Consider the following 14,374-nt stretch of genomic DNA (forward strand, 5'->3'; position numbering starts at 1 on the left):
TGTTCATACTCAGATTTCTCCAAATTATCTGATCTTTAAATAAAATTCATAATTTTAACAACATATACAATAGGAATAAACAAGTAAAAGATTCTTGGTAAACACATAACTCAACTAGTAGAAACAGACATATCAAGGCATAATATGAGTGTTTGCCTATGGGCTTAAGTTAGGCTATCTTAAGAAAGGACTGGAGAGTGTTACTTAATCAAGTGAGTTAGTGGAGGAGGAGGACTAGATCGTATTGTGGATGACTGGACTGTGAGGATGGAGGTCCATATTTAGGCTAGAGAAATGGGCATGGGCCTTTCACGTAGGCCCTTATGTGTCATTTTAAAGGAAGAACTCTAAGAATATGGTCCCTGACCAGCAGCATCAGGACCATTAGAACTGCAAACTGGGAACTCATTAGAAATGCAGACTCTCAGGCCCCAGCCCAGATGTCCCAAACTGGAAACACCGGGGTGAGGCCTTTACATCTGTGTCTTTGTTTTGGTTTAGGGGCTGTTTTGGGTGCGCTGTGAGGTCCGTGGGATCTTAGTTCCCTGATCAGGGATCGAACCTGTACCCTGGCAGTGAAAGTACTGGGTTGTAACCACTGGAACACCAGGGAATTCCCTACATCTGTGTTTTTTTTTTTTAAGGTTTATTTATTTGGCTGCATCAGGTCTTTCTTGTGGCAGGCTGGCTTAGATGCTCTGTATCATGTGGGGTCTTAGTTCCCTGACAAGGGATCAAACCCAAGTCCTCCTCTTTGCAAAGAAGATTCCTAACCACTGCACCACCTGGGAAGTCCCTACATCTGTGTTTTAACAAGCCCTCCAAGTGATTCTGACATGTGCTCAAGTTTTAGAACTACTGTGCTGAAGAGTCAGGCCTCTCCTTTATGCGACATGGAATCACCGAAGGGTTTTAGTCACGGAGCAGTTTGAATCCTGTGACCGTCGAGGTCACACTTACATATCCTTAGCTGCGTTATAGGGAGTTCAGGTTGCTCATCAACCCTCGCTTATGTTTCATGCCACATTCCTAAAAATCTCTTTCACCTTCTTGAAAATGGTTCTTGGCTTTATTCATTTGCATACAATTATTAAGAGCTTCTTATGTGCCAGGCTTTGTCCCAAGTGCTTGGAATATATCAGTGAACAAAACTGACAAAAATAAGGGCCAACTTCCTATTAGGAGGAGGCAGACAATAGACAAAATAGATAATCAGTGTATTAGCAGGTGATGTAAGTGGTGAGGAGAGAAAGGAAGCAGAGCAGGGACAGGGAATGCTGGGGGTGGGGGTTACCGTTGTAGACAGGTCATGAAGGTAGGAGAGAAGAGCTTTCTTGGGAGAGGAAACAGCAAATGCAAAGGGTTGAAGAGAGGAAGGGCTAAGGGGCCTGGAGCCGAGCCAGCAAGGGAAAGAACAGACATGTGATCCTAGCTTCTACCTTGTATCGTGACAGTCCGCCACCTGGCTTTAATTGAAAACCACAAATCAAGGCAGAGAAACAATAGATTAGATGTGTTCTGATGTAAATGGAGCAACCAGTGAGCAATGTAGATCAATCTTCTCACTTAGTAACGTTTACTGAGCACGTATGTGCCAGGCACATCCAAAGTCACCACCCAGCTCATGGGAGTAGTGCCCCTGCAGCCCTACAGCCCAGCACAGAGCCCCTCCTTTTCCTGCCCTAGTGGGACTTAACATCCAGAGGCGAGACAAACATAATGACCAGGGTGAAACTCGTCACACACAGAAAAGGACAGAACACTAAGGCGGTGAGCTCAGGCACATCTGTTATAACCTCCTAGAGGTATCAGGGAAGGCTTCCTGGAGTAAGTTGTATTTTGGCCAAGAGTAGACCAGTGAATGGGATTGGTCAGAGTAGGTAAGGTGAAGAGTTTCCATGCAAAGAATGGCGTGTGCATGGACCCAAAGCATGTGGCCCAACAACAGACCTGAAAACATACAGTCTAACGAGAGCAGGAGGAAGAGGCAGAAAACAAAGAGGAAGTAAAGAGCCTCTGATGAGGGTGAAAGAGGAGAATGAAAACGCTAGCTTAAAACTCAGCATTCAAAAAACGAAGATCATGGTTCCATCACTTCATGGCAAATAGAAGGGGGAAAAGTGGAAGCAGTGACAAATTTTATCTTCTTGGGCTCCAAAATCACTGCAGATGGTGACTGCAGCCATGAAATTAAAAGATGATTGCTCCTTGGAAAGAAAGCTATGACAAACATAGACAGCATGTTAATAAGCAGGGATATCACTTTGCTGACAAAAGTCTGTATAGTTAAAGCTATGGTTTTTCCAGTAGTCATGTATGGATGTGAGAGGTGGACCATAAAGAAGGCCGAGCACTGAAGAATTGATGCTTTTGAACTGTAGTGCTGGAGAAGACTCCTGAGTGTCCCTTGGACAACAAGGAGATCAAACCAGTCAATCCTAAAGGAAATCAATCCTTAATATTCATTGGAAGGACTGATCCTGAAACTGAAGCTCCAATACTCTGGCCACCTGATGCAAAGACCTGACTCATTGGAAAAGATCCTGATGCTGGGAAAGATTGAGGGCAGGAGGAGAAGAGGACGACCGAGGATGAGATGGTTGGATAGCATCACCGACTCGATGGACGTGAGTTTGAGCAAACCCTGGGAGATAGTGAAGGACAGGGAAGCCTGGTGTGCTGCAGTCCATGGGGTCACAGAGTCGGACACAACTTAGTGACTAAACAACAACAGTGAGAGCAGGGAGGAGAGGCTGAGTGTAGAGGATGTGGGACCTTATAAACCTTTTAAAGTTTAAGGGCAAAAGAAGTACACTGAAGGGTCTTTAAGTAGGTGACTGGCATAATTCATATAGGGTTGTAAAAAGCTCAAGAGTCTTATACAGAAATTGAACGTGAAAATAATATGTTCAGAGAACTCAGTGTCATCAGTTTCTGAGTAGATGCATGCTAAATACATTATGAAGTGATCTATAGCAGCAGTCCCCAACCTTTTTGGCACCAGGGATTGGTTTCGTGGAAGACAATTTTTCCAGAGACCGAGGGTGGTGGATGATTCCAGGATGATTCAAGCATTACATTTATTGTGCACTTTATGTCTATTATTATTACATCAGCTCCACCACAGATCCCGGAGGTTGGGGACTCCCTGTTCTATAGGATAGAGAAAGTGGCCAGCGGCAGAGCCAAAACATTTCAGGTGTTTTGTCTCTAAATAGCTGAATAATTATTACAAATGCACAGATAATTCAAACTTCAAACAACTGTACTAAATACCCTTGTCGGATCCCAACAGCCTGACGTCCCTGCCTCTTCTGCCAGCCACAGAAAAAGATATGTAATACAGGCAGCGGCAGTGCTGACCTTAGCAGGTCCAAACCGACACAGAGCAATATGGATTAGAAACAGGACAAGTTAACCCTGCACATCACTCATCAGCCAAGTTCACAAAGAGACGCACACTGAGTCCACTGATCATGCTCCTAAGCGAGGATTCAGTAACAGATGTGCTGGAATGATGATAAGCAAACAGCAACTTTGGAAAAATAGGACCCTCTGGCCCATTTTAATCTGGATATATGCTTGTCACATATCATAAATACCATCAAGGAATGAGAATAACAGGGAACCTAATAAATTCACACGAGACTCCCCCACAACAACTAAACACGAGGTTATTAATAGAATATAACGGAAAGGGGAAAAAAGGACCCAAACCTGCAGCGACTGCAGGACCTCACAGTGATACTGTATTTAAACATGTTTCAATGTGTGTCTGTGGGTACACGCGGATCCACATAGGGCTCTTGGTAAAGCATCAACTTGTTTTGTGGTGCCGATTCCCTAAGAACCTGATGAGTTTCTTTGAGACAGAAGTAGCCAGCCCAATCTAGCTCAGCTGTACTCAATCTGAGTTGCTCTCCTACATACAAACCCTCACTTCAAAGCCAGGAACATAATGTACAATTTTTTAATGGCTCTAGACCCAGGCACTCAGGCGCTCTGCTCTGCGCCTTACCTCAGTGTAAACACCTAATCAAGATTGCCCGAGCTTCAACAATAGCAGCCAAATGCAATTCGAGAACCACAGGCCTTTGAAGTCCTCCCAGCAAAGGCCGGTTTTCTAGTCCGGGATAATGACATGGCATGATTGCTGTCTTTGTTGTATCTTTTCAGTAGAGAAGCAATTATAGGTCCCAATTTAACAGAATAGACATTACACAGCTTATGATGCTCAAAATGCAATTTCATTTGATCATTTTCTCGATTTGATTGGTATTAATAGAATGGCTCACCAAGGGGAAAAAAAAGAAATAGCTAGCAGAGGTTGTGTCCCATTCCACTTTCAAAGAGATAATGTAGAAGTATGCTTTATCCACCCGGAGACTCACTGGGGGGATTCACACACTGAGTTCTACCAAAACAGCCTGTGGATGGAAATACTGTACATCTTACATTCTCTGGGGAAGGCAGTGTAGGACAATGCCTTTATATTTTTTCATCTATAAACTTTTTATCAGAGCTCCATTAAGGGACCCCATGGTTGTTTATCAAATAATATCACCAGGGAAAAACCAAATTAATGAAGTCCCCTTTACAAAAGCTAGGGCATCAAATCTCCTCGTGGCAGATCTAGGAATAAACCCAGCTTCTCCCAGGCTCCAGCTTGTCCAAGACATTGCGTGTTTGAAATTGAAAACAGGATTATTTCCTCGCCTGCTTAGGCAGCCTATTTAGATTTTTCCCCCACCCTGTCCTGACTGTCATTTCTCCTCCAGGACAGAGTTGATCTCTCTTTCAAATGAGTTGTGTTTCTGTTTCACATCACGGAAGTAAGGGATTGAAGCCTTTCAGAAAACAATGACAAAAGTTGCAAAATCTTAACACTTTTACTGTCATCCCGGGTTTCTGCAAACAGTGAAGGGCTGAGAGATGCAAACACAAGAAAGGGGCTCCTGACCTTGGGCTCTATTATAGCATTATAACTCCAAACTTCCCATCTCAGCACAAGTTCAACTGTTGCATGATATCATGAAGTTTTCCACTTGCAGAGTAGGTAATTACTCAAAACCTATTGATTACTTCCATTTGTAATAAAAAAAAACAAACAAAGAACTCCATGATCCAACAGTACATTGTGTTCCTGTATTAGCAGTGAGAATTCAAACATGAAAAAAGTTTTACTTTCATTTTTTTCCCTTTTTACAGATCAACGTTTTAAACACTGAAACTTTCACACTATTTGAGTTGGGCAGTTGTGATCAGGAGGCATTCAGATAGAGGGCTGCACCCCAAACAAACAAACAAAAAACAAATTGTCTTCCTTGTGCCAGAGAAGCTACCTTGAATAAGGAGTAAGGTTATCATCACTGTCAAATGCTTTCTTGTTCAGTCGCTCAGTCATGTCTGACTCTGTGACCCCATGGACTGCAGCACACCAGGCTCCCCTGTCCTTCACCATCTCCCAGTGTTTGCTCAAACTCGTCCATTGAGTCAATGATGCCTGCTTACTAGTTAGTATTTAACAAGTATTTTTGCCTTTCTGCACTGAATACTAGTCTGCATGCGTAAGTATGAAGTAAAAATCAGCCGTATGGGGAGAATTTAAATGCAACCTTGCAGATCGTAAACCGCAATGCACTTTCTGAAAGACGGGTTGACTTATTCTGTGTTGTTTCAAAGGGCAGAGGGATAGAAATTACAAACATATCACTGCTCTTATAAGGAACAGCCTAGTAGAATTTGGGCTTCCCTCGTGGCTCAGACAGTAAAGAATCTGCTTGCAATTTGGGAGACCCAGGTTCGACCCCTGGATTGAGACGATCCCCTGGAGAAGGAAATGGCTTCCCACTCCAGTATTCTTACCTGGGGAATTCCATGGACAGGGGAGCCTGGCGGCCTGCAGTCCATGGGGTGGCAAAGGGCCAGACACAACTGAGCGACTAACACTCATTCATAGCAGTTAGGTTTCTCAAAGATGGAAAAGAATGTTCATCATTAATGAAACAGAGATTCAGAGATCTAACACTTTATTACTCCAGCGGGTGGTTGGAAGGACTGGATCTCCCACAGCAAGGGACTATTCACAAGCCACCTTACTCTATCCATCTATACGAATACTGACAAGCAGATTCTCCCTCCTGGAGAAGGGGCATGTGATTAGGCAGTGAGGGGAGGAAGGTCAACCAGGGATGCATGGAAACACCAGAGGGTGTGCTGGATTATCTTCAGAATCTCTGCCACCTTTAAGATTGCGGAACTTTAAGTCTGTTCTCTGAAATGCTACCCGGTGGCTAGAATTCCATATAGCGCAAAGACAACCTAATCTCTCGACTTAAAACAGGTAGCTAGAGGCTTTCCCTGGTGGCTCAGTGGTAAGGAATCTGCCTGCAATTCAAGAGCCACAGGAGACCTGGGTTCAATCCCTGGGTCGGGAACCCACTCCAGTGTTTTTTTTTTTTTTTTCTTTTTATGGTTTTCCTTTTTATTTAATCAAAGACAGTGGATAAATACAAATACAGCTCAATTACTTCAGATCATTCTTCATATTGTATACACACAGGCCAATGAACATAATCTTAAAAGAAACCTGCAGTCAGCAATGAAATGCGTACAGCTTTTCTTTCCCTTGCTCAAAAAAATTTAAAAACACACAAACTTAATTGCATCCCTGGTGGCTCAGATGGTAAAGCATCTGTCTGCAATGCGGGAGACCTGGGTTCAATCCCTGGGTTGGGAAGATCCCCTAGAAAAGGAAATGGCAACCCACTCCAGTATTCCTGCCTGGAAAATTCCATGGATGGAGGAGCCTGGTAGGCTACAGTCCATGGGATCTCAAAGAGTCAGACACAACTGAGCAACTTCACTAAAACTGTATCAAGACATGCTCTCCTATGACAAATGATCCAGACATAAATAGTAGGTGCAAAGAAACTATATGCTAACATATGTATAACCTTTGTCAGTGAAAATCAGAAGCAGCCATAATGGTTAATATATATTCAGTTACTGATAATTAGCTGTGCCCTAAATGGCATTATCAAGACAGAAATTGTGCTGCAGAGAAAAGCTATACACAATGAGAAAATAAACTGCAAGATTAAAGCATGTATGTTTCATACTGGGAAAAATCACAGCCCTCCAAAATTTCTCCACGTTTCTTATAAAAGCCCTCTGCACTCAACTAAAATTAAAATCATCTTAAAAGGATAATACTCACAGAGTGTACTTAAGTCGTTTCAGCCACAGAAACTGCATTGGAAATAAATGTTCAAAGTAATTTTCAAAACAAAAACAAAAATCTATTCTTTGATGACATTCATGATTAAAGGTCTATGTAAGATACATTGCTCTACGTTCCCAAGGACTAAGGGAAAAAAACCTCATCAGTTTTTAGTTTGCAGATAACCAAAGGATTTTGTATTTCAGCAGTTCAAATCTTCTGGATCTTTTCACCAACAACTACTGGATTTTCTTTTCTGATTTTCTCAGCAGCCATCAGTCTTGTAATTTTAAGAGCAGTTGTGTACATCTGAGTAACGGTGTACACCACAGTAAACATTTCCACGCTGGCATTCAAACCCAGTAAGTCCCACTTTCTTCCTGCACATGAAACAGAGATTCTCTTTCTGTTTTGGCTTTTCAAGAGACTTGGTTTTGCTCTTCAGACGGCTGCTATGCCGTTTCTGATACTGAAGTTTACAGGTCTCTTTCCAGTATTGCTTTGTCCATAGATGTACTGTCCACTTGGGGAAGACACTACAGAGTCTGATAAAAGTGACTGATGTGATACAGGGCTCGGTTACATAGACAAAGATGTAGAGTCCAGCACTGACTGAGCTTCTGGGACACTGCCATCTGTGCTCTGGGCTGGTAAAGACTCAGACAGACTAGTGACAGAAGGTACAGGGGGCTTATTGTACCATCACTATTCTGAACTACTATTTGAAGATGTTCTTTATTGCACACTGAACACAAGCCATTTGTACCAGGGTTTCCATAAAATCTGCAGCCAGCAGAACAAAGCACAGGCACTTGGCTGTGATTAGTTTCTTAAGCCACGTTCCCCTGTTGTGCACCTGGTGACGGCTCGCTCTGCCTGACACGCTGCCCACGGCCACCGATAGCCACCGATGAATGGGGACAGGTGAGGCCGCCGAACCCTGCTCGCTCCAGGCCCACTGCCACTGGCCCCTCCCCACTCCAGTGCTCTTGCCTGGAGAATTCCATGGACAGAGGAGCCTAGTGGGCTACAGCCCATAGGGTGGCAGAAGAGCAGGACATGACTTGGCGACTAAACAACAACAAAATTTGACTCCAAAACACCAATTCTCACATCATCCCTGCAAGAGAAAACATTGTTTATTCCTGTTTTCCTTGGGAATAATCCGGGTACCCAAGGGTACCTGAGATGAATGATTGAAATGAAACCATAGGTAAAACGTAACTCTGCAGGACCTCTTTCAGGAGTACAGACTAAAATGAATCCAGTTAACATGCTGTCTGTGTTTTACCCCTGTAGATCTCCTACCCCGGCAGAGTAACTGACAAGACGTCTATTCAGAATGCCAGAGAGACTGGAAATGTCGCTATAGACCCTGAAGACAAATGGCATCAAAGAGCCCAACAGCTAAAGGTCACTTGCTAGATTGAATTTTAAGTGTGTTTCAAGAGTTACTGCTGGATCTAAGTGATGGTCTGTGGCTGACATCTTATCACTTAAGGGTTTATTCTTATGCCTGAGAATAGTTACCCACCTTCTGATGGGTAAGACAACTTCTGCCCAGATGGGCCATTACTTGCTCAGCCAGCCAACCTCCCCACTTTCCCAAAGTTCTCTTTCCTAGGGGAAAATCATTACATCACTCTACAGATATTCAGAGGGGAATGGCCTGGAAACAATACAGGCAGGTCCAAAACACTGTCTGATCCTATACTGTTCCCAAGTCTGTTTCCTGGGGACTTCTCTGGCGGTCTAGTGATTAAGACTCCATGCTTCCATTGCAGGGGCCTGGGTTTGATCCCTCGTCAGGAAATAAGGTCCCACATGCCACACAGCATGGCAAGATTAAAAAAAAAAAAAAAGGTCTATTTCCTTTTGGAGTTATCAGTCGCATAGTATCCCTACGTGATGGGGGGGCACAGTCCTTAAAAATGGATGGGAAACCCCAGAGCCTCAGTAAACCCTCACTGGCATAACATGAAAGCCTGCTGCTGCTGCTAAGTCACTTTAGTCGTGTCCGACTCTGTGCAACCCCATAGACAGCAGCCCACCAGGCTCCCCCGTCCTTGGGATTCTCCAGGCTATTACCTAGTAATTTAGCATGATGACATCCCTTTCAGGGCCATGGATTTACTACTTTGAAATCACAATGTTGTTTCAGGGAAGATTTTCGTGAAACTGTCCTCACTGACTGTTTTTCTAGAAGAATCCAGAAAAGGTCTAGCAGCTGATTTCTTCTTGAACCAGTATATAGCGTTATGTGTAGTAGTGATTCTTGGACTTCCCTGGTAGCTCAGACAGTAAAGAAGCCACCTACAATGCAGGAGGCCCCAGTTCGATCCCTGGGTTGGGAAGATCCCCTGGAGAAGGGAATGGCAACCCACTCTAGTATTCTTGCCTGGGATACCTGATGGACAGAGGAGCCTGGCAGGCTACAGTCCACAGGGTTGCAAAGAGTCAGACATGACTAAGCAACAAACACTTTCAGAAGGAGAAGCCTTTTGAAATCACCCAGCCTACAGAGCCTGTTAACATCATTAGTTAGAACTATGTTCAATGGAAAAGCAATAATAAGAATAAAGCTCATTCCAGGGACTTCCCTGGTGATACAGTGGTTAAGACTCTGTGCTTTCAATGCAGGGGACATGGGTTTAATCCCTGGTCAGGGAACTATGATCCCACATGTTAGGTAATGCAGGGGTGGCGGGGCGGGCGGGGGAGGGGGGGGGTGAAGAACAAGAAAAAAGCTCATTCCAGTTTCAGAAACGTTAGAGAAGAGGGACAGCTCAAATCATTTATCTTTTTTTTTCCCACCACAGTGGCCTCCAGGCTACTTTCAGAGTTGCAGAAAAAGAAATGAACTACAAGGGCCATCCCAGCTGCAAAATGCTATGAATCTAAGATCCTTTATCTCTAGTTAACTTAAATTACTATGGGAAATACACCTGAAGCATGTAAGATTCTCACAACCTCTAGTTTTCACACTTGTCACTGTGAGAAATTGTAGGCATCTCAGCCAATGATAAAAGAATCAAGGTAAAATTGGGATGCTTGATGCATGGCATGACCCTAGGCAGAGACAAGAAAAAACTTTGTAAAGAAAAAAATCAGAAGAAAGCTGTTTCATCTGAGTGTCCTAGACTCACCTGGTTCTAACCCACTCCTGAGTGAAGACGGTAAGCAAAACAGCTAAAGATTGTTGGACCTAGAAAGATGGCTACACAGAGCAGCCAAGGAATGTTTCCCTTTATTCAGAAAGGATTTCCTAGCTGCCCTCTGCACCCAGCACACTGACTGGATACTCAATGTGCAAACCTCCAGGCTGCCTTCCTTATTTTTTACCCTTTGGCTCCACAGCGTATGGGATCTTAGTACCCCAACCAGGGACTGAACCCATGCCCCATGAACTGAAACTGCAGTGTCTTAACCACTGGACTGCCAGGAAGGTCCCCAGGATGCCTTTCTTTCTTCTCTTCAATTACCCAGCTCCATTGCCTTTGCCCTGGTTCCCCTCCTCCTCCTGCCTCTCCCACCGCATCCTGTCATGCGTGTGGTCAGGACCACTCCTCCAGGGCTTACCCTGTTTGACCTTTGTCCCATTAGCTGCTGTGTTTCTTTTGTACCAGCTACTAAGTTCCTTGATAATTCCCATAATTTTGTATGAATTTTTCTCTCCACTTCCTAAGACATTGCTTTGCCCAAAGCTGATGCTCAGTATTTAATGGTGTACTCAATCACTCAGTCATGTATCACTCTTTGCCAGCCTGTGGACTGTAGCCCACCAGGCTCCCCTGTCCATGGCATTTTCCAGGCAAGAATACCAGAGTGGGTTGCCATTTCCTTCTCCAGGGAATCTTGCTGACCCAGTGATCAAACCCACGTTGCTTCAGTCTCCTGCATTGGCAGGTGGATTTCTTACCATTGCGCCACCCAGGAAGCCCCGTGATGGATTAGAAAACCATTTATAGGTCATTCAGTGAATCTTAAGTGAAAATGGGCCTCATTTGAAATCTTATTCTTAAAAGGTGACTTTCAAAGAATCTATACATCCTTTAGTAAACATACTCTAACCATGAGTAACTCTTACTAACATAGAAATACCTCTATGTGAAATCAAAATAATTCAGACAATAAATAATTATTGAATACCTACTATGTTCCAACCACCAGTTTTTAGGTGTCTGGCCCCAAAGACATGGACTTTTTAAAACTCTTCAGAAAAAAAATAGAAATAAAACTTAACAAAAGACCCTTTTAAAAATGGTTCCTACCCTTAAGGAGCTCAAAACAGTTATGTAGTCATCAGAATGCAGTGATATGAAAGTCGGCATAAAATGCAGTGTAACTAAAAGAGCACCTAATTCTGCCCTAAAAAGATGGGAAAAGCCTCTTGAAAAGGCATGGCATCTAAGCTGACCCTGGAAGGATGAGTCAAAACATGCCAAGCAGGCACATGAGAGCAGAGGGATGAAAGTGGGGGGAGTCTAGTCTGCCCTGAGAGTTTTGCTGGAGTTCAGTGACTAAAGGGGAAAGTATGAGGAGGGGACAGAGGTTGGGCAGGCTAGCTGAGGGCCAGGAAAGGCTCTCTATGTCAATTAAAAGATTTTTGGCAACTAAACACTTGTGCCGCAACTACTGAGCCTGTCCTCCTGAGCCCGGGAGCTGCAGCTACTGAAGCCTGAACTTCTGGAGCCTGTGCTTCTCAGCAAGAGAAGCTACCACAATGAGAAGCCTGCATACCTGTGCCACGAAAAGGGAGGAATGTATCCAGCTCATAGATGCAAGTCTCAAATGATTCAGACCAACTAAGTGATGATGGGACCAGCAATAACAGTTTAAATGACAGAATGTATATTTGTGTGTCTGTCTACATATGGAGAGTGAGTGATCTACAGAGAGAGAGAATGATGAAACGTGGCAAAATGTTAAAAAGTGAATCAGTGAGGATATCTGGGAGTTCTCTGTGCTATTCTTGCCATTTTTTTCTGAAAGTTTGAAATAATAGTGTAAGTGTGAAAAAACAGAAAGTTAAAGAAAGTGGTACTATAGGATTTAGCAACTAAGAGGTGGTTGGTGGCCTAAGCAGAGCAGTTTCACTGGGGCAGTGAGAGTAAGGGTTCACCTGCAGAGTACAGGGGTCAGGATGAGAGCGGGGAAGATGAAGACCAACCTGCATTTTAAGATGCTTGGCGATGGATTACAAGATGAGATGTTTGGGGATTTTTTGTTTGTTTTTTAATTTTTACTGGAGTAGTTGCTTTTTTATATATATAGTATAGACAACTTTGCCGACGAAGGTCCGTATAGTCAAAGCTCTGGCTTTTCCAATAGTCATGTACAGATGTGAGACTTGGACCATAAAGAAAGCTTAGTGCCGAAGAATTGATTCTTTTGAATTGTGGTGCTGGAGAAGACTCTTGAGAGTCCCTTGGACTGCAAGATCAAACCAGTCAATCCTAAAAGAATCAACCCTGAATATTCATTGGTAGGACTGATGCTGAAGCTCCAGTACTCTGGCCCCCTGTTACGAAGAGCTGACTCATTGGAAAAGACACTGATGCTGGGAAAGATTGAAGGCAAAAGGAGAAGAGGGCAGCAGAGAATGAAATATCACCAACTCAATGGACATGAGTCTGAGCAAACTCCGGGAGATAGTGAAGGACAGGAAGCTTGGCATGCTACAGTCCATGGGGTCACAGAGTTGGGCTTGACTTATGACTGACCAACAACAATAGTTACTATACAATGTTGTGTTAGTTTCTACTGTACAGCAAAGTGAATCAGCTATTGTATACATATATCCCCTTTTGGGGGGGATTTCCTTCTCATTTAGGTCACCCTAGAGCATTCAGTAGAGCTCCCTGTACTATATAATAGGTTCTCAAAAAGAATCATCTGTTTTCTAGATAGTAGTATATGTGTCAGTCCCAATTTATCTCACCACCCCTACTGAAGAGATGAAGTTTAACCAGAGAATGAGGTTAAGTAAAGAATTCTTTTTTTTCTTTAATAGAAGAGCTTTAAACATTTACTTTTCCTCTATTTCTTTGCATTGATCGCTGAAGAAGGCTTTCTTATCTCTTCTTGCTATTCTCTGGAACTCCGCATTCAGATGCTTATATCTTTCCTTTTCTCCTTTGCTTTTCACTTCTCTTCTTTTCACAGCTATTTGTAAGTCCTCCCCAGACAGCCATTTTGCTTTTTTGCATTTCTTTTCCATGGGGATGGTCTTGATCCCTGTCTCCTGTACAATGTCACGAACCTCATTCCATAGTTCATCAGGCACTCTATCTATCAGATCTAGGCCCTTAAATCTATTTCTCACTTATACTGTATAATCATAAGGGATTTGATTTAGGTCATACCTGAATGGTCTAGCAGTTTTCCCTACTTTCTTCAATTTGAGTCTGAATTTGGCAATAAGGAGTTCATGATCTGAACCACAGTCAGCTCCTGGTCTTGTTTTTGTTGACTGTACAGAGCTTCTCCATCTTTGGCTGCAAAGAATATAATCAATCTGATTTCGGTGTTGACCACCTGGTGATGTCCATGTGTAGAGTCTTCTCCTGTGTTGTTGGAAGAAGGTGTTTGCTATGACCAGTGCGTTTTCTTGGCAAAACTCTATTAGTCTTTGCCCTGCTTCATTCCGCATTCCAAGGCCAAAGTTGCCTGTTACTCCAGGTGTTTCTTGACTTCCTACTTTTGCATTCCAGTCCCCTATAATGAAAAGGACATCTTTTTTGGGTGTTAGTTCTAAAAGGTCTTGTAGGTCTTCATAAAATCGTTCCAACTTTAGCTTCTTCAGCATTACTGGTTGGGGCATAGACTTGGATAACTGTGATATTGAATGGTTTGCCTTGGAGACGAACAGAGATCATTCTGTCATTTTTGAGATTGCATCCAAGTACTGCATTTCGGACTCTTTTGTTGATCATGATGGCTACTCCATTTCTTCTGAGGGATTCCTGCCCGCAGTAGTAGATATAATGGTCATCTGAGTTAAATTCACCCATTCCAGTCCATTTTAGTTCGCTGATTCCTAGAATGTCGACATTCACTCTTGCCATCTCTTATTTGACCACTTCCAATTTGCCTTGATTCATGGACCTGACATTCCAGGTTCCTATGCAATATTGCTCTTTACAAAATCGG

General features: G+C 43.3%; 1 protein-coding gene and 1 pseudogene across 1 annotated transcript in view; one reads left to right on the forward strand and one right to left on the reverse strand.

Moving 5' to 3' along the window:
- JHY (junctional cadherin complex regulator) overlaps nt 1–14,374 on the forward strand; it is a 76,660-nt gene that overhangs the window by 32,667 nt on the left and 29,619 nt on the right. The window contains exon 4 of the mRNA XM_040258237.1: nt 8,522–8,635. Coding sequence (XP_040114171.1) covers nt 8,522–8,635 — 114 coding nt within the window. The remainder of the gene's footprint in view (nt 1–8,521; nt 8,636–14,374) is intronic.
- LOC120876054 lies at nt 7,433–8,497 on the reverse strand (annotated as a pseudogene).

The sequence above is a fragment of the Oryx dammah genome, unplaced genomic scaffold (genome assembly GCF_014754425.2).
Source record: "Oryx dammah isolate SB20612 unplaced genomic scaffold, SCBI_Odam_1.1 HiC_scaffold_17, whole genome shotgun sequence".
NCBI lineage: Eukaryota > Metazoa > Chordata > Mammalia > Artiodactyla > Bovidae > Oryx > Oryx dammah.